General features: G+C 34.3%; 1 protein-coding gene and 1 pseudogene across 2 annotated transcripts; both read left to right on the top strand.

Moving 5' to 3' along the window:
• The first annotated feature begins 16179 nt into the window (after nt 1-16179).
• LOC145038341 (RNA polymerase II C-terminal domain phosphatase-like 4) lies at nt 16180-17996 on the top strand (annotated as a pseudogene).
• A 1603-nt stretch (nt 17997-19599) lies between these two features.
• LOC145041355 (ACD11 homolog protein-like) lies at nt 19600-21226 on the top strand. 2 transcript variants are annotated; one of them, XM_078989377.1, is made up of 5 exons: nt 19600-19783; nt 19868-20174; nt 20503-20675; nt 20827-20972; nt 21074-21226. In XM_078989377.1, exons 2-5 carry the CDS (start codon nt 19944-19946, stop codon nt 21178-21180), a joined length of 657 nt encoding a protein of 218 aa, XP_078845503.1. In that variant the 5' UTR covers nt 19600-19783; nt 19868-19943; the 3' UTR covers nt 21181-21226. The 2 variants fall into 2 exon arrangements, with proteins under 2 accessions (XP_078845503.1, XP_078845502.1); XM_078989376.1 differs by having other exon boundaries at nt 19601-19783; nt 19928-20174.
• Nucleotides 21227-21513: the final 287 nt, after the last annotated feature.

The following is a 21513-nucleotide window of genomic DNA, read 5'->3' on the forward strand; positions in this document are numbered from 1 at the left end:
TTTTGAAATTTGTAAATTTTCACTAATGAAACATTTAATTCCAAACCCTAGAGTTTTAAAAGCTAAAATTCAACCATTATACTATTATAATATCAAAAGTTAATACTTATATATATATATATATATATATATATATATATATATATATATATATATATATATATATATAAGACAAGTCAATCTTACCGTTAGTAGGCCTCATTCACGAAGTCGATCTATAAAGGGGTATAAGGTTACTGCCTATAAAATGGTGGTTTAATGGGTGTCCACTCTCACCCACCGCTTCCTTGACTGGTAGAGGGTCGTTAGCCGAAGGGGTAGGATAGGACATTAATCCTCATTAATAAGTATAATGAAAATATAAAGCAACTAAAATTTAGTAAATTCCTAATCTTAGTTACTTTAGGAAAAATGTGAAAATTGTGTTATTTCATGAAATTACACTTTGCACCTTGCCGAGTCGTTAGTGGAGTGTGTGTGGTTAACCGGCACACTAATTTGGGACTGTCAAGGGTGGAAAATGGTTGCTTAATGTTTGTCATAAATCAATGGAGTGTGTGTGGTTAACCAGCACATTGATTAGGTGATAAGTGACATCAAAAGTACCAAGCAATTTGCATGGTTATTCACACCTTGTTTGTGATCCTCAGTATCCCAGTCAAAAACTTGAAGGGCATAATTGAGATTTAAACATGCCATTAAAAAGTTCAATGAATCTCAAAGAATCTAGGAATTTCAATTCATTTAAAGCTTAATAATCTATTTCATTTTTTTCATGGTGGAAATTGGTAAATCGCATTTAACTATCTTCAAATGTTTTTACAATTGGATTACAGCATCCATCTTCCGAATTGTAGAATATTGTGTTGGTCCCAACCTTAATATTTTATTTTGGTGTAATATTAAGGATTCTCATCCAATTTAAACTTTGTTCTTTTTCCTTTTCAGATGTCTATTCCAAAAAAAGCTTTAGGCTCCAACCCTTCTAGTTCATTCTCCCTCACGAACTTGATCGGGAGAACTATCTTCGATGGGTCAAACTTTAACAATTGGATTTGAAACATTCGTATGGCCCTTTGCTACGAGGACAAAGAATATGTTCTCGATACAGAGTTGAATGAGATTGATGAACAAACTGCTACTCCCAAGAAAATTGAGGAATACAGGGTTCATAAGAGGCACACAACAAAGGTGTCGTGCATTATGATTGCTACCATGACTCATGAGCTTCAAAAGTCCTATGAAGACTTCTGGCCCTTCGAGATGCACCAAGATTTGATGGAAAGGTACCATTAAAGTGCTCGGCAGGAGAGGTATGAGATCATTGCCTCCATGATCACAACCAAAATGAAGGATGGAGAGTCCATCACGACCCACTTGCAAAAGATGTAGAGATATGTGGACCGCTTGATGAAATTGAATGTCAATTTTGATGAAGAGTTGGCCATAAATATCATTCTACACTCTTTACCTTCTTATTATGATCAGTTTCATATGACCTATCATATGAATAAGGAAGAGGTCACTCTTAGCAAGCTTTAATGCCTTCTAAGAACTACAGAAAGCAACTTGAAAGGCTAGTCAGTTGTATCCACTCCTACTACTGATGTTGCCCCTGTTCTGGAAATTGAAAATGGGAAGGGAAAGAATAGGAATGCTCCTTCCAAGAGCCACGAGGGAAAGTCCCATGATAGATCCTTTTCTAGTGGAACCAAAGGTGGTCTTGCTAAACCCTCCACCAATCTAAAAGAAGAAGAGTGCTTCTATTGTCATGAAAAGGGGAACTGGAAACGAAGCTGCCCCAAATACTTGCAAGACATTAACAATGGGAAGATAAAGCCCACCTTCGTAGGTATTTACACTATTCTTTCTAATAACTCGTCACATGCTAATTCTTGGGTCCTTGATACAGGTTGTGGATTTCACATTTGTTCTGATTTGCATGGACTAAAAAGAAGTAGGGATGTGGAGCACGGGAAGATAAACTTAATCATGGGAAAATAGGAAAATGTCGCATGTCACCAAGATTGGACTTTATTCTTTATTTCTTAGTAGTGGGTTAAATTTAGTGTTAAATAATTGTTGTTACTCGTCTGATATGACGAGAAATATTATTTCTTTTCATAGTTTGTATAAACAAGGTTTTACCTTTTCTTTTAATAATGAAATGGTAGTATAAATGCTTACTATAATGGTATGTTTTAATAATGAAATGTGTTGAATATTGATTCGTCCAAGGCATGCTTATGGCATTGTCGTCTTGGACATGTCAACAAAAAAGCATATCCCAACTCCAAAAGGATGGACTCTTGGAGTCATTCGACTTGAAGTTGGATGAAACTTGCAGATCTTGTTTGCTTGGAAAGATGACCAAGTCACCCTTCACTGGTACTTGTGAAAGGGGTGAAGGTCTATTGGATCTTATACACACCGATGTGCATGGACCCTTCAGAACCGCCACAAAGGATGTTAACCGCTTTTATGTGACTTTTATTGATGATTATAGTAGATATGGGTATGTCTACTTAATCAAGCATAAGTCAGAAACCTTTGAAAAGTTCAAAGAGTTTAATCAAGAAGTGGAGAATCAATTGGGTAGGAAGATAAAGATGCTCCGATATGATCGGGGTGGTGAGTATCTTAGTATCGAGTTCCTCGACTATCTTAAGGAGTGTGGAATGGTTTCACAATTAACACCACCTAGGACACCACAGCTTAATGGTGTAGCTGAGAGGCGCAATCGAACCTTGATAGACATGGCTCGTTCCAAGATGAGTTGAGCTTCATTACATATCTCATTCTGGGGGTATGCCTTAGAGACTGTCGCCCATATCCTTAATCTAGTCCCAACTAAGAAAGTTGTCAAAACACCTCACGAGATGTGGACATGGAAGGTTACCTCGTTAGCACACATCAAGGTTTGGGGTTGCGAGGCTTTCGTAAGACGAGAGACTCACGACAAGCTCGAACCTCGTAGTGAGTTATGTTTTTTCATCGGCTACTCGCAAAAGTCCTTTGGGTATCTCTTCTATAGACCGAGTGACAATGTTGTCTTCATTGTGAGGAGAGGACTCTTTCGCGAGAGAGAACTCATATGCTAAGAGGACAGTGGGAGGCAAATTGACCTTGAATAGCTTCACGAGTTAAGTGATGAAGGAACCTCAAACACTAGCGCTCAATCCGAGGAGGAAACTCCTGTTGAACCGATTGATGAATTTGTACCTCTGAGACGTTCCAGTAGAGTTAGTATCCCACCTGTGTTATATGGTTTTCATATAACAACTGAAGGTGATACATTTATCAGTGATAATACATTGATAAATCTGGATGAACCTAACAACTACAAGGAAACCATGGCAAAGTACCCTAATAGAGTGTATCAGCCAGAGGGTTTTGTCAATGCAAAGTACCCTAATAGAGTGTGTAAGCTTGAGAAATCCATTTATGGATTGAAACAAGCATCTCGCAGATGGAATCTTTGTTTTGATGAGAAATTTAAAGAGTTTGGATTTTCGTGAAGCGAGGGTGAGTCCTGTGTATATGTCAAAGCTAGTGGGAGTATAGTTAGCTTCTTGATATTATATGTAGATGACATACTACTCAAAGGAAACAACATCCCAACCTTGTAAGAGGTTAAGTCCTGGCTTGGGAGGTGTTTCGCTATGAAGGACCTTGGAAAAATGCTTACATTCTAGGGATAAGGATATTGAGAAACAGGAGTAAAAGACAAATATGACTTAGTTAAAGTACCTACTTGGACAAGGTGTTGAAGCGTTTCAACATGGAGAATTCCAAGAAAGGTGACTTACCTATCCAGAGCATTACCAAACTGAGCAAGGCTCAGAGTCCAAGAACTGATGAAACGATAGCAAATATGAGTCAAGTGCCATATGTCTCTACTGTCAGTTCAATCATGTATGCTATGATGTGTACTCGCCCTGGTGTAGCCTTTGCTTTGAGCATGGTCAACAAATATCAAGGGAATCTTGGTAGAGCTCACTGGATTGTAGTAAAGAACATTCTTAAGTACCTATAAAGGACTAGGGATTGGTTCCTTACCCTCGGTGGGAGTGATGACTTAAGATTGACATGGTATTGTGACGCCAGTTTTCAGACCGACAGAGATAATTTATGCTCTCAGTCGAGTTGGGTGATTAACCTAAATGGAGAAGCGGTGACATGGAAAAGTTCCAAGCAGGAGACTGTAGTGGATTCAATATGCGAATCAGAGTAAATAGCAGCGAGTGAAGCATCGAATGAGGTGATATGGTGGAAACCCCTCATCGGCGACCTTAGAGTGGTACCATCCATAAAGGAGTTTGTGGAGATTTTCTGCGATAACGAAGGGGCTGTCGCCTTAACCAAGGAATTGAGAGATCATGGAAGATCCAGGCATATCGATAGAAAATACCACGTCATAAGACATCAAGTAGAAGAAGGACACCTCATTGTAAAGAGGGTATCATCAGAGGACAACCCAGCAGATCCCCTTACGAAGGGACTGAGTAGGGTTAAGCACTTGCAACATGCAAGGGGCATTGGGCTAAAGGATGGTATTAGTTTTAGTGATTAGATAAATATTTAGAAACTTGTAATAGCTAAGCTGTAATTGACATTTGATGATTGAATAAAAGGAGTTTTATTTATAAGTAAAGTTACTATCTTATGTCAATTATTTACTATTGTTTCACTTTTGCATGTTTTGACTTCCGGAATAATGAGATTATTCAAACTATCCACAGTCGATCATACTTTGAAAGTAGGTTGTGAGGCTAGACTGTCCTGAATGGGCTTGTAGATTGTCTAATGTGTTAGACATAGCAAAAGTTTCCTACAAACATTCATGAGTGCTCGTGAAATAAGATTTGAGTATTGGATTAAACTCATGCTCACATGAATCACTTCATGGAATTTATCACGAGTTATTGTGAGATGATAATATCATATAATCTTCAAACCAAGATATATTAGTTGTTGACTACGAGTTGGTTTTGCATTGATGGTATGAAAACACATCAGTAACTTGATGTTATAAAACGTATCGTTGTGCATGATTTAACGAGTAGTTAGTACAAGCATATAAGTCGAAGTTTATCTATTCCTTTTATCCTAGGAGGATTAAAAGCAATATCTTGGGTCCCTCGATGATTTTGTTTTGGCTTATGTGTCGGGCCCGGTCAGGACTCAATTTATGTGTTCAATTAAGTTATGTGTCAAACAAATCAGAAATTGGGAAACAAACTGTTAGACAATAAGTATCACTATGTTCTATGTATTTGTCCAGATGATATCTTGTAGAACACAGGATTATACGATCTGTTATCTAAAGGACGCATCACTGACTAGGTCAGAGTTCGACATCGGCTTTTGAAAGCTATGAATGATAATCTGATTTTGAAGGTGCATTGGCAATTATAGTTATTAGACTTATCCAAGTGGGAGACTGTTGGGTTAGGTGTTTAAGCCCATAACTATAATTGGTATGCACTTGACCCGATTGAAGCATGGTCCTTTTGGATTGTCTTCACCAATGCAATTTGATAGGATGGAATTTTTTTTAGAAGAGGTTATTTGTGGTTTATTGATATATTATAAGTATAATATATTAATTGAGAAATCATACTATAGTATTGATAAAGAATTAATTTGGAATTAATTTAGTGATCAAAAGAGACTGATTACATATATGGGGACTGATTATGTAAATCAATAATACTTATAGTTGGGCTAATGATCCATGGTTGGTTAGGGCAGGCTAAACATATGTGATAGTCCATAAAGGTTTAACCCATGTAACCTATGAGATATGAAGAGTCATGTGAATTAGGGTTTGCATGGATGTAACCCTAGACTTTCCCACACTATAAAAGGATCCCTATAGTCACCAAAATCGGCCCCCCAGAAAGCATTTCCAAGAAGAGACATAACCAATTTTGAGCTTCCTAGCCACTTCTCATAAGCCTCCTTTTGCACTTGGTGTTTGTGACACATTAGAGGAATCACATTTGAGGTGCTAAAGCTTTTGAAGGCCTAGAACTCTAAGCTACACTAAGAGGTATTCATCTACTTTGGTTTTATTTTGTATATCTCAAAGTTTTGTATGCTAGTTTAGGTTTCATGCTTTGGAAACAATATTGCATGTATAATAAAGAAAACTTAGATGCAAAGCATCTAGGGTTTCATGTGCGCCATAAGGGTGTTATAGTGCTCAAAATCCAAGACATACACCATGTACGCCCAATGTACTAGGCTAAACACAAAACCCTCCTAACTTCTAACAGTCATAACTTCTTCGTTCCAACTCTGTTTTTGATGATCTTAATATCTACGAAACAGTATTGAAGAGCCCACAATATTATCTAGATATCTAGGACTAAAAACTTCTCGAACAAAAACCCATATTTCATGCAAGACCCCGGCATATGACTTTCCTTTTTCTACCATTCAACCCAAATCACAATTCAAAGGTTAAGGTCTCGTAACCATCATTGCTTCCTTCCAAAAGTGTCTAAACAATACCTCCGCAAGCTCCAAATCCATTACATAATCGACTTCTGGCCCATGACTCTGAAATAAGAAATGACAGAAACCAGGATGTTATAGGGTCACTGCCCCGAATTAAGAAATGCCTCAAAATAGGGTGTTACAAATCATTGAAAAAAGAGGATATGATCTCCACTAACAATCCTATATACACCAATATCATATGTAAGTTCATCAACAATAGCATTCTTACATTTATGTTGGATAACATACTTGAAAGCATCAGTATTAGAAACCATAATAGTTGCAATTTCATTTCTTCTACTTGTCGGTCCCCTTCCACTTGATCGATTTCCATCAGCCCCTTGTCATTTGGATGTTATGCACAAATATTGACAGCATACAACACAATTATATGTGGATACACATAACATACGATATATAAATAGCCCTTTAACTCTTCGTTTTCATTTGTATAGATAATAGTGGTGATCGTGGGATATTTATAATATAACATTTGATTATTTTTTGTACATATTTTTCTAGCCACTAAATCAATCAACCCAGTATGGTTATACCCAAATGCAAGTTCAAAGTGAGATTATATAACATTTATTGGTATATACTCCCAAACACCATTAACATTCTCTCACACCCCTCTATTACAAAAAGACAATATAATACTATCCTTTGTACATAAATGGTTCAAAGAAATAGGAAGATAAAGATGATACAATAGAATGAGAGAAGGAACTTGGAATACTTATGTATTTATTAGGAATATACTTATGCAAAGTAGGCATTGGAACATGGCCCATAATTTTTAGGGGCCCAATTTGTTCAATTAATATGTAATATGTTTACTCAATTTCGGCCCATTCCAAAAGCATTCAAGAATCACTTACGGAGAAGGCATAGCAAGCGCCAAGAAAATATCATCAACACCGCAGCAGTCAGTATCTGGTACGAACATACAATCTCATTAAAAAAAATGATCGTCGTGGAGGAGATTCACATTTTTTATTTTAACAAACGACGGTTTTCCTAATAAAAAAATACCAGACAATCCATTTCTCGTACGACTGCCAAACAAAAATACTCAATCTTACAAATGACAATATTACATAAAAACATTAAATAGTTTAGAAGAATATATATAAAAGAGTTTGTACCGTCATCCAGAAACATGTGGTATGAGAGTGGGTGATTAGACACATAAGAGTAAACTGCATGGATATCTGCCATAATAATATGGGCAAGTGGTGTTTGTATATGTAACCAGGCTCGGTTTTAAGCATGTGCAAAGTGAGCATTGAAACATGGCCCATAATTTTCAGGAGCCCAATTTTTTCAATTAATATGTAATATTTTTACTCAATTTCGACTCATTCCAAAAGCAGTCAAGAATCACTTACGAAGAAGGCATAGCAAGCACCAAGAAAGCATCATCAACATCACAGCATTCAGTACTCGGTATGAACATACAATCTCATTAAAAAGATGATCGTCAATCAGGCATCAACGGCAGCGACTCATTGACAGAGACAACAACCCACAGACTCAACAAGGGCCGATTGATCACCTATTGAAGGCAGTGAGTGCACTCGTAATCAATTAATACCCTAAATCGATTATGTTAAAATTGTATCAATTTGTATCAGAGAAATCAGAAGTTCAAGCCAATTTTGACTCAAAATTGGAACCATATTCGATTTGTTAAAATGTAGTCCTCAGTTAGTGGTTGAAATCGGTTTAATGTTTATCCTTGTTATTCTACAATCAAGATTAATGAATGAATAAAGAATAATGTTATTCTGATTAGGGGTGTCAAAAAACCCCGAACCCGAATAATGTAAATAGGGTCGAGTTTAATCGGGTCTAAAATTAAAATAGGGTTTCTCAGGTCAACCCGAATAACAGGTAATATGTATAGGGTCAGGTTTCGGGTGCATAAAATTTCTCTTAATCGGGTTCAGGTTAACCCGTTTAAGCCTATAATTAATAACAATACTTGTATTGTACAATACTATTTAAGCTTATGTGATTTACTTGTTAGTCATGCAAAAACAATATGTGTAGTAAAAAACACACACGCCTCAAACCCTCATAATTCGCAACACATACGTCTCAAACCCTCGCAATTCGCAAGTTCTTTTTTGGTCGTCAAGTTCTCTGATCCTCTTCAAGAACACAGTAATAATAAGATCCCGCAAAATCTTTATGTTTTCACGTATTAAACTCTCAATCGTTTTCCCATTCTTGATTTATTTACTTATATGTTGAATATGTTCTATGTATTTCATGGGAATGTGTTTGCTTCTTTGCTTGAAATCACAATAGCATTGTTTATTTATTGTCGCAGAAAATTAGAACCATGAATTGTATTTGTCGAATATGTATTTAGTATTTGCAGAAAATCATATTGTTAGTAGTTCTAGTCGAATTCCATTAATTAATAATATATAGGACTGTTTTGTTGAAAGTCAAAACTAATAAATTTTTTGAATGGTTATTGATCTATTTTTATGGTTCAAAGTTAAAGGATCTAATGGTTCTTGACTTCTTGTGGTGTTAACTTTCATTCGTGGAGGAGATTCATAGCCATAATCCTATCCTTTGGGTTTGTATATTAAAAAAAAATGTTGTTTCATATTTGTTTGTAATTTTAAATATATTAAATTTGAGGTGAAAAGGGTTTGTGATATGTGAGCTTTATAAATTGTTTTACAGAAGCTTATAAAATATTAAATAAAGTGTTGTTAACCGAATTTCATTGTTAAATATTTATGGTTTTCTTATTGATTTTTATAATGTACAAATGTAAGATTCAATATAGTTTAAGGATAAAACAACAATAGAAATTGATAGAAACAACAATAACGATGAAACCCAAGATGAAATCCAAAATGAAATCCAAGAGCATGTCAAACGACAAAGAGCTTCAAAAAAACAATCACAGGTTTGGGATCACTTTAAAGAAGAACCTTTAAAAGAAGGGATGGCAAAAGAAGATTAAAGAGCATGTTGTACACATTATGGTAAGTCATAATTATGTGTGTAAAAATGTATGGTATTAAAAATCTCTCGAATCATTTGAAAAAGTGCACAATTTACTTGGCAAAAATAAGTGTTGGTCAAACTCAAATTACTTTTGAACATGGTGATACAAACAAAATGATGTCAAGGAAGTTTCATCAAAAAGAAAGTAAAAAAGTCTTAGCCCACATGATTATAGTAGATGAACTTCCATTTAGTTTTGTCGAGGACAAAGGGTTTAGACATTATAATAGAATTACTCAACCGTTATTCCATGTTCCATGTAGAGGTACAATAATACAACAGTGGTTGGCATTGTGTTCTAAAGAGAAAAAAAAAAACTTCATGAATTAATTTAAAAAAACATCGGTAAGATATGTTCGACTACTAATACTTAGACATCCATCAAGAAAAAGAGTTATACGACTCTTACCGCCCATTTTGTAGCCAATAATTGGAACATGCTGTAACACCAGTCAAATTCAGGTCAAAAATAAATTGTTCAAAAATCTCAATTGGGTTAGATAAATTGGTAGAGATCATAACTATGTTTCCAAAAAAACATAAAGAACATTGAAATCCGAGTTATAACGAAGAAGTTATGACCGATCGAAGATCCGCGGCAATACCGGTAAAACACTGTTAAGTGTAAAACGCGAAATTTCAATAAAATGCTTTATATCCTTAGGTATCTAAATGAAAGTCGTATATATCATTAATCCGTAAACGTATATAAAAAGAACGTCCAAATCTGACTTCGTATGAGGAAGTTATGATTTTCCTAAGTTTCGAATATAGTAGTAGATAGCTAAAAACTCGGAATAGAGATCGAGCGAATTTTAGCCAACGCAACCTAAACAAGAATCAAGGATCTCGACAATAGTAGTACAATGGTAAAAAGACAGATGAAAACGGACGTCGGATGAAGAAGTTATGGATTTTTAACAAACTTTTCTAGTCCCGACCTGTTAAAAATACAATATAAAAATAGAGTCAAAATTAGCCGACAGAATCTAAACAAAAGTTGTAGAACATAATCTCACATACGCATGGATATAAAGAATGTCAAAATCGGAGCTCGTATACGAGAGATATGAATTTCTGAAGTTCGATACACGAATTCCCACACTGTCAGAGGACTCACGACATGAGCCAGTTATGGATAGGCTCTAGGGTCAGGCTGTCAGAAGTCGAGTCAGCGGATGGATAGGATCGAACTCGTGAGGTGAGCCACTCCATGCTTACGGCATGAGCTCCAAAATTACTCCCTATAAATAGAAACCGAAGGTCTCGGGTTTAGGCTGCTCAACTCTACTTCCCTTTCTACTTTTACTCTGCGTTAAGCATCCCGAGACTACCCCGACGCCCCGGTTACATGTCGAAGCCCTGATGGAAGCCCGAAGTCCCGAAGTTCCCTAGATTTCCGAGAAATCGACTCCTTTCCGGTCGAAGTGTTGGCTGAGCAAAGCATCGATTTCATCAAATCGTCACTTCTACCATGTGAGTTCATACCCCTATCACTACACTTTTTAAATGCTTTTAAACACTTTTAAGGGGGGGGGGGGGGGACACAAGTAAACACACGGTTAAACTCATGTGAAAACATCAATGTTTTGCTATACTTTCATACTATCGTATTAACTATCATATGAAGTTGTTAACATGCAAAACATCACACATCACAAGTTTACCCTCATGGGATACAATACGTTTTATAAATAGAAATATGTTTTATTTATCTGTCTGCATACTACATCATACCAAGGGTAACCATTTCAACTATAACATTATGTTTATACAAGAAAATACAACTCATTATTATGCCTTTGTCAACACTGTAGAAAGGTTAATAATTTTGGACATAAACACTTTCATTTCAAGAATACATGACTTAATTAAGAATCTGTGAGTCATTTCGTCTTCTTCGTACCTATCAAGGTATATAAGAAAGCCTTGTTTTATAATCAGAGTCTTCGCCCGGAGAACGTGATAAGTGTGTGTAGATCTATAAGGGACTAATGATCCCGCATCTTGACTGTTAGCTACAGTCCGCGGGATGACAAATATCATAACATTTCGACGCCTGAAGGACGTCGCTACAGGCAAATCCATCATAGTACGGTTATGAAAACTCATAGGATAGACAATTATCATGGTATTATGTTTTTACGGGAAAAGTAAATATTATATTTGCTTTTACGTACAATTACAAGCTTCCTATAGTTTTGATTTATAATAAAACTATACATCATCATTTTAAGCATCCTATATTTGCTTACAAGTTACAGTATTGGACATTTAAGACTTCCTCTCACTTTTAGGAAAATGTAGATTTTTCCTAGTTAAATACATTCATTTCATACAAACAACGATTCATAACTCATTTTATAAGAAAATATCGGATTTTCTGGAAATCAAACATAAACTTTCGAACGGCATACATTTACACAAATATCTACTTATGAACTTACCAACTTAATTGTTAACACTTTTTCTTTGAAATAACTTGTATTCTCAGGGAATCGCTAAACACCAGGTTAGGAACTACTTTTGGGGACTAATGTTCAGGCGTTAGTGACATCTTTTGGAGCATCATATTGTATTTGACTTTTGAAACATGTAATACAACAATCATGTAAACATTCCAAAAGATATATTATGTTGGTGTGTACTTTCTTTATTATTCATTTGTTATGATAGTGTACATGACGTCCTCCGCCCCTGAATGTTTCCACCATTCAGGATTGGGGGTGTGACTTGCAAAAAAACTATTGAATTTTTGTCAAGTTGATGGTCATCGGGGGGTTGAGATAGGAAAAGGAGTAGAGATTTGTTTGAATGAGTGTGGAATTGATAATGTTTTGACAATTTCAGTTGATAACGCTGGCGCAAATGATAATGCAATTGGTTTTTTGAAAAGAATGTTTGCAAATAATCATAATTTTTTGTTGCATGGAAAATGTATCACATGCGATGCGTGGCTCACATTTTGAATCTAGTAGTACAAGATGGTATTAAAAAGTTTAATAAATCAATTGTGAACATACGATGTGCAATTAAGTGGACTAAAAATCCACGTAATAGACTTGAGAATTTCACTAAATGCGCTGAAAATGCTAGATGTGCAAGTACAAAACACTTGATCATTGATGTTGCACATAGGTGGAATTCCACCTACGAAATGTTGGAAGTACCTCAAGCCTATGAACAAGCTTTTGATAGGTATAACTTGTAAGATGTGGGTTTTGGTAATGAAATACACAACAAAGGCCATTCGATTCCCACATTGGAAGATTGGACAAAAGCTAGAAAGTTGTGTCAATTTCTCAAAACATTTCATGATGTTACATTGAAATTTTACGGGACAAAGCATGTGACATCACACATTCTTGTGCTTGAGTTAGCTAAAATACACAATATTTTGGTAGAACAACATCAATGCAATTATTTAGAAGAACAATCAACGGATCAACATCTTTATGATATTGCTAAGGTGATGAAATCTAAGTTCGACAAATATTTTGGTGATATTGAAAATATGAATTTGTTGGTATGTTTTGCCTTCATACTTGATCCAAGAAACAAGAAACAATTTTTGGAAATTATTTTGGATGATCATTATGAGCTTGAAGGAAAAGCAATTGTTGAATTAAAGAAAATACACATAAAGAATGAATTAAAAGCTTTGTATGAAGATTCATGCCTGTCATCTACTACTTCTTCAACTTCAACATTAAGAAAACGGTCAAACTCCAATAATCCTACATCTACCACAACAAATTCCAATCATGGAGATAGGTTGAGAAATAGGATGAAAAAGAGCCAAACATCCTCATCATCAATTAGTGAATTGGATAAGTATTTGGGTGAAAGTGTTGAAAATTTTGATACAAATGGTAGTTTTGAGATATTACTTTGGTGGAAGGTAAATAGCCTGAGATTTCTAATTTTATCTCGTATGGCTAAAGATTTGTTAGCTATTCCGATCTCAACCATGGTTTCGGAGTCGGTATTTAGCGCGAGCGGAAGGGTGTTGGATTCATATAGGAGTTCTTTAGGCGGCAAAACTATAGAAAGCTTAATTTGTACACAAGATTGGCTTCGTAAAAGTATTAATATGGAAAAAAAATGAAGTTTAGGAAACAATAATTCTCCTAGAGAAAGGTACCTTCAATCATCTATAATTTTTTTACTAAAATTACCTTATTATATGTTGCTAATTATTTTTGTTTCTGTAGTTTTGCTGGAACAAAAATGTGCAAACTTATAATTTTGAACATGAAAAATAAAATAAATGAAGCTTGTTTTTGCCAATTCAACACTTATTTTGGATATAAATACTTGATTTCAAACTCATTTGTTTTGTTGTTAATATGTTAAACTTTGCTTGTGACATAAATTTTATTATTGAGTGTGTCAACAAGTATTTTATATTCATGTTTTTGCCATGTCAATTTATAAACTAACAAAAATGCAATATAATAATAATAATAATAATAATAATAATAAGAATAAGAATAAGAATAAAAAAAGACATATTTGATAAATGATAGTGTTCACAGTTCACAAACACACAAGAACCTACCAAAATTCTAAATATATGAATTACAACTTTGTGAATCCACCTAGGGTCAATCTATGTACAAACTCCACAAAAGAGAGAACTTTTTAAAACATTACATTGTAGGTCCTTATAATTTTATGTTATTTGCTAAAATAAACAGATATGATTTTATTTTTATTTTAACCCGATTAACCTGGATAACCCAACTCAGTTAACTCGAAACCTGACTAACCCGACCTGTTTAACCTAAACTTGATCAGGTTGACCCGATTAACAGCCCTATTTTTGATAAGTGATAACTGAAAATCTGAAATCAATGTTATGAATGAATGATGACTAAAAATCACGGTTAATGTTAATTGTATAATGATTCTGAAATCAAGGTTAATGAATGAATGAATAATAATTCTGAAATAGATTATTAGAAATGGAAATTAAATTACTAGATTATGTTGGTTGTATAATTGTTTATAAAAAATCAGGTTATCTAATAAACATACTATGATTTTTCTATGTTTATTGATATAAGGTTTATCTTTATTTTTTTAAAATTATTTTATGTAATTTAATTCGTTACACGTTAAGGTTTAAAAGTTTTTTTTAGCTCGTCTTGAGCATTTGAATTCTGAGGATCAACCTGTATGTAACACAAAATCTGTATTTAAAACAATGAAAAAAATTTCCTAACACCTTCTCATAGCCCTCTCATTGTCAAGCTTGCTTGAAATAGGGAAATCCATGATATACATGTTTATTGTTTAGTAACTTGGCAGTAAGTGTAGAAAGATGATTGGCCCGTCGATATAGTTGAATCATTAGAAGAAAATAAAAAATAAACGTATATTGAAAGTAAAATATTCATGTTCTCTTCATAAAAGAATATTTGAAGGGCGTAATTTGATAAATTATGGGTCGGGTCGGGTCGGTCCTTTTATACGATATTTATTATTTATAACGGTTGCATGGGAAGATCCTCGTTCGTGATTTACCAAATACAACCTGCAATTGATTTCGAGGGTTTAGGGTCTAGAGTCGAGACGAATCGATTTGGGGCTCCCTTGTACGCACCCATTCTCCATACCTTGTTCAGGTGAGCCAACCTCCGGCGGTGACAGACCATTCTACTTCAGCGATGCAGAGCCCTTCTCAGGCAATCGTTCGTTGATTTGGGTTTCTTGAAGGTTTTAGTATTTGTTTTTTTCCCAAGAAATATCATATCAATAGTATATCGTTGATTCTAATGATGAATTTGTTAACTAGTGTTCTGAACTTACATCGTATTGGCGAAAGCGTTTGAGGATAGTAAACATAAAACATAATATATTCCCTAGGTTTTATGCTTTCAAGTGTTTGATGGATGTTCTAAAAGAATTCAAATTGATCAAATCAATCTAAAATCGTCATCGTGATAATCTAGAATTGTTTATTTGATTAGTATCGTGATTTAACACAACCTCTGTATCAAGAATTGTTTAGAAACCAAATCTTGCATGCGTATTAAACTATTAATCGACTACTAAGAGCGAATTTGAGGCTCAAGGGTCTCTGATCATATTAGGGCTCGGAAGCAGGTTGTTAACGTTTTGGGGATGTAGCATTGACTGATTTATTGTTCGACAGTTTTTCATGAAACAGAAATCCCTTTCTATTATCTCTATTTTCTCATCTTAAATACCAAATGTAACAATTAATGAAACCCTTTTTGGTGTATGGTTCTTTATATAGGTGGCATTTTAGATGAGTGTGATGGGTGATGATTCACAGGTGAACTCATCCAACATTGATGATTTTGCTGAAGTTCTGGATACAGAGTTGGATTCCACATCTGATACCTCTCCTGAACAAAAAGAAGATGCCAATGAGACATATGATCATATGGATATAAATAGGTGCCTATTGAAACTATTTCACTCAAAAAGAATTAGATATGCAACAACTAAGTTTCCATCTTTAATGCATCTATTTTTTTGCATGTGAGAAAAGGTATAATCAAGTGTCTTGAATGTTTCAGTTGTGATTCTTTTTTCCACTTTTAATAGATTTTATTCCATAGGACAAAAAGGCAAAAGATCGATGATGTGTTAGAAAATGTAGAAACATCAATGAAGAAGGACATATGCACACATCCTGGTACTATTGTAGGAATGTGCTTCAAGTGTGGAGAAAAAATGGATAAAAAAACCGGTGTTGCATTTAGGTACATACACAAGGTTATTCTCTTCTTTCATAAAACCAAATAAGTTTTCAATTGCATATTCCTGAAAAAACTTATATAATCATATCTCAATTTGAAGGTTCTAAGGCTTACTAAGGATGAGATCACTCGTTTGCGTGAAAGAGATTTAAAGAATCTTTTTAGCCAAAAAAAGCTATGCTTAGATCTTGATTTAGATCACACCTTACTTCACTCAACTCAAATTACAGATTTAACCCAAGAAGAAGGATATTTAATGAACCAAAGTGAACATACACAAGGTATTATTACTATTCCCTTATGCTAAATTTATGTTTCTTGAGTTATAAGTGAAAGTAGTAAAGTGAAAATGTTTTTTGACAGATGCATTAAGAGAGAGTCTCTTCAAACTAGACTCCATTCAAATGTTAACAAAGTTAAGACCTTTTGTTCACACTTTCTTGAAAGAAGCAAGTGAACTCTTTGAAATGTACATTTACACAAGGGGAGGAAGAGCTTATGCTCTAGAAATGGTTAATCTGATTGACCCTAAAAAGGTTTACTTTGATTCAAGAGTGATTGCTCTAACTGATTGCCCTAAAACGCATCACAAAACCCTTGATGTGGTTCTTGTTCAAGAAACTGCTATTCTAATTCTTGATGATACAGAAAGAGTAAGCACTTTTAGACTACATTTAGTTTGTACCCAAGATCTTGATTTTATATTAAAAAAGTTTCAATTTTTGAGTAAACATGTTAAAGATCAGAAAGCATAGAGACCACTTTTGTAACTTAATTAAAAAGTTGGTTACTTTGAATATGTAGGTGTGGGGTAAGAAGGACAAGGAGAATCTTATTTTGATGGAAAGATATCATTTTTTCGCTTCAAGTTGTAAAGAATTAAGATGCAAAGGTTATAAATCATTATCTGAATTGAAATTGGATGAAAGTGAAGTTGATGGAGCTCTTGCAAGAATTTTACAAGTGCTCAAGCGAATCCATCATATGTTCTTTGATTTGGTATATATTCTTCTATGAATCTATCAAATATATATAAAAATATGTTCAAAAATTGCGTTTAATTATTTTCCATTTTAGGAACTTGGAGATAATTTCACAGGTCGAGATGTAAGACAGGTGAGAATTTAATTTTTAGACAAAGTTACATAAATGGTCCCTATACTTAGCATAACGTACAAGATTTGTTCCTTAGGATGAATTTCTTCCAAATATGGTTGAAATAAGAACCCACAAGACAAAAATTGAAAACATTTTTATTTTTAGACTAAATATGATAAAAATGAAAAAGGATAGGGACTCATTTTTGTAATATATAGTGTTGCAGGTGATGGGGACAGTTCGTGGTGAAATCTTGAAGGGGTGTAAGATTTTTTTTCTGTCGTGTGTTGGCAACAGAGTTTCATCGGTTATGGAAAATAGCAGAGAGATTAGGGGCTAAATGTGTGACAGATGTTGACATGTCAGTGACACACATCATTTCCATAGATGGTGAACATGAGAGGTGTCATTGGGCGACTCAACAAAACAAGTTTTTGGTTCAGCCACGGTGGTTAGAAGCCGCAAATTACTTGTGGAAGAGGCAACCCGAGGAGATATTTGTTGTGATTGTAAAGGAAATCAAAGAGAACACGTGATGTTTTTTTTTTTTTTTTTTTTTTTTTTTTTTTTTTTTTTTTTTTTTTTGTGGTGATCATTGTCATTTTGATTAGAATTAGTGTAAAGAAGTATGTTAATACTTGGGGTTAATCTCATTTTTGGCCAACCAAGTATTAAGTTTGATATTACTTTGATCCTTGATTTCTTTTTTTTTTTTTTTTTTTTTTTGCATTCCGAGTCCTTAAGTGATTCCTACCTTCATCTTTCAAGGAATCGGCACTTTAAGCCCATATTTGTTTATCTCTTACATTAATGCACCAAACATACCAATGGTGGTGAGCAAGCTCTCTCACTCTCTCTATGTGTGTGTGTGTGTGTGCGCACGCTACTACGAAGGCTGATGGTGGAGCTGGTGAGTGGACAGCCAATGGTGGTGGTGGTAAGGGTGATATGTGATGATAGTGGTGGTGAGGGCAACGACTTACAGTGTTGAAGGTGAGGGTCGCGGTTGATGCTTAATGTTTCTAGGGTTTGTAGAAAGAATTTGAGGATAAGTGTTGTTTAAAGAGAGAATGATAATGGATGTAGTTTCTCGCATCCAAATGTTTAAGACTCATCCTTCCAGCTAAACTATTTAGATGCATATGACCGATTTAGAGGCTCGAACTTAACAAACCAAACAATCTTAACGATTGAACAATTTAGAGGTTGTCGTTGAATGGTCTCATTAAGAGTCTATCAAACACCCCCTAAAACATGCATGCAAACCCCCACTTTGATGTTTGTGTCACATATTTTCACGTTTGGAATGAAAATAAATGCTCCTAGGATGTTTCATGTGGAAGGAACAATCTAAGACCCTAAAGACGGTTGTATTGTCAAATGGAGTTGTTTCGATGTGGACGTTATTTTACAAGTTGTTGAAATATTTGTTGTTTGTAATGATGTTCGAATTTATTATGATGGTTGTGCTTTTAAAGTTGCTTGTTTTCCCATTGAAGTTGCTTTAAGGGTGTTGGTTGAAAAGATGAGGGTGGTAGATGTCGAAGCCAAGCCAAGCCAAAAACAAGCTTGCGACTCATAGATTATGCAAGCGATATGATCTATAGCAATAATGTTTAATTAGGCAAGACGGTGTTGTTAGAGTTGGCATTGGTAAAAATGTGTTGGGGGGGGGGGGGGGGGGGAGACCCAAAAAAAAGATGAAGCGGCTAGTGAAAGTTAGGGTGGGGCGGATCGTGAAACCATGTTCTATTTTATATATATAACTTTCATTAAGATAAGAGGAAAATGACCATTATGTCCTCATGTGAGAGGTATGTTTTCATGGGCAATAGCTGAAATCTAACAGAAATTAAGGGAAAGACGGGTGCAACAAAATATAATCATAGACTGAGATGATGGGGAGAGAAAATTGGATTTGGAATGAAGTTTTTTAACAAACATAGGACCATTTTTATAATTTAATCTAAAAAAATTAAGAAGGTTATTCAAAAAATCTGCATAAATTCACCAATTTTTTTCCCATAAAAATCATTATAAAAAAAAGTAGTTTGGGTACATTTTTAGACAAAAGCTTAAAGGTGGAAGAATATTGAGTTTTATAGATATTAATTTTTAATTTAAATGGAAAAATATGTTGATTCTTTAAAAGGGACCATTGCGAATATTATGATAAAGTAGAAGGTCCAACCGTTGGAGATTCAAATCAGAGTTGAGTAATAAATACGCAAACTTGCATATTCCGTGAAGGCGCGAAACAGAACCACCTTCATCCGTCCAATTGTCCAAAAATCAAACACACAAAATCGCCGGTTTTTTAGGGCATGCCGCAACTGTAGAGATTCAGACACAAATTCAATGGCTCTCCTTTCATACTTCGCCTCTAACAGGGACAGGGGTCGAGAGAAGTATGCGCTTCCTTCCTTAATTTCACTTTCTATTTCTTTCTTTTTTTTCAAAATTTCCAGATTTTTGTTTCTCGTTTTTTTTAGGTTTTAGATGATCTCAACGGGGACTGTATTTTTATTCATTGTTTATGTTAATCCGTGAAGTGTTAGGATCCGGAAGATGAATAATGACGATGACGACAACAAAGATGCTAATAGAACAGAAACCCCTCTTGCTTCCATCGCACAGGCGTTTGAGGAAATTGCGGATTTGATTAAAAAGGGGAACAAAAGTGAGGGTTCCGTTGATTTGCGTTTGAAGCCGTTTTGTGAAGCCTGTACTTTGGTGTCTGTGCTTTTTGGTTGTCTCGGCATTGCTTTCAGATTCGCAGAGATGGAATACACCTCAAAGGTTTGTTTTTTTCTTTTGAAATCTGAATGATGATCAAGCTTTAACCATATCCCCAATTCTGCGATATATTTCCACATAGATCATTGGTATAGTATAACCTATATAGTTTTTCTTTAACCTATTTTTGATATCCTGATAACAGGGCGTTTCTATACGTGATTCATGAATCAACATATGATTATAATCAAAACTGTAGATTTCAGACTTATATCAAGGAATGAGTTATAGATGATGAATGTTACTATTTTTTTAACAGCAATACTACAACACACTTAGAAGATAAATAATAAATAAAAAGTAAAAAGTGAGTGATCTGATTTGATTTTAGGTGCGTGATCTTCTTGAAGCATCAAAGCAGTTCGCTACATTAAGCAGCGTGGTTGAGTTTGACTTGAGAAATAAGACAGTCAAATCACCTGGAAGCCATACCCGTAACCTTCGCAGAGTTCGCCAGGGTCTTGATCTCATTAAAGAATTGTTTCAGAATTTCATATCAGACGAGTATGCTAATTGCTATGCACTTATATATATATATATATATATATATATATATATATATATATATATATATATATATATATATATATATATATATATATATATATATATATATATATATAATTATAATTATAATATATATATATAAACGTAGGAACCATTCACTTAAAAAAGCAGCGACACAAGCATATCAACAAGTGTGTGCACCATATCACACGTGGGCAGTTAGGGCTGCTGTTTCTGCTGGGATGTGTACACTTCCAACAAGGGAACAACTCTTGCTAAAAATAAATGAAACTGGTAATTAACTAGTTTTTGTTAATTTAAAAACGAAAAACAAACATTGATAGTAAGTAAATAAATATTATCTGATCTTGATTTTGTTGCTTGTTGGTTGTTAGATAAATCAGCGGAGAAAGAAATGAGGAGGTACATAAAGGCGGCGCATGAAGTTATAAAAAACATTGATAATCATTATATTTCTAGGAACATAGAGTTAGATTGGTGATGGATGATTTAATTTTGTATTTAGATTATTATATGACATTATATATATATATATATATATATATATATATATATATATATATATATATATATATATATATATATATATATATATATATATATATGTATGTGCACAATCTCAAAATTAATTTGCTTCCATGCATGCATGTAAACATTTAATTAATAATCTCCAACTTAATTCAATTCATACGTTTCTTCTGCCAAAAACTCTACAATTTCTTCTTCCTCCCTATAGTGACTGAATTCTTTATTTTTTAAAAATATTTTACTACTTTAGAGAAATACTTGCTCTATATGTTATCTTCAATATTTT

This window comes from Lactuca saligna, chromosome 4, assembly GCF_052625555.1.
Source record: "Lactuca saligna cultivar CGN05327 chromosome 4, ASM5262555v1, whole genome shotgun sequence".
NCBI classification, from domain to species: domain Eukaryota; kingdom Viridiplantae; phylum Streptophyta; class Magnoliopsida; order Asterales; family Asteraceae; genus Lactuca; species Lactuca saligna.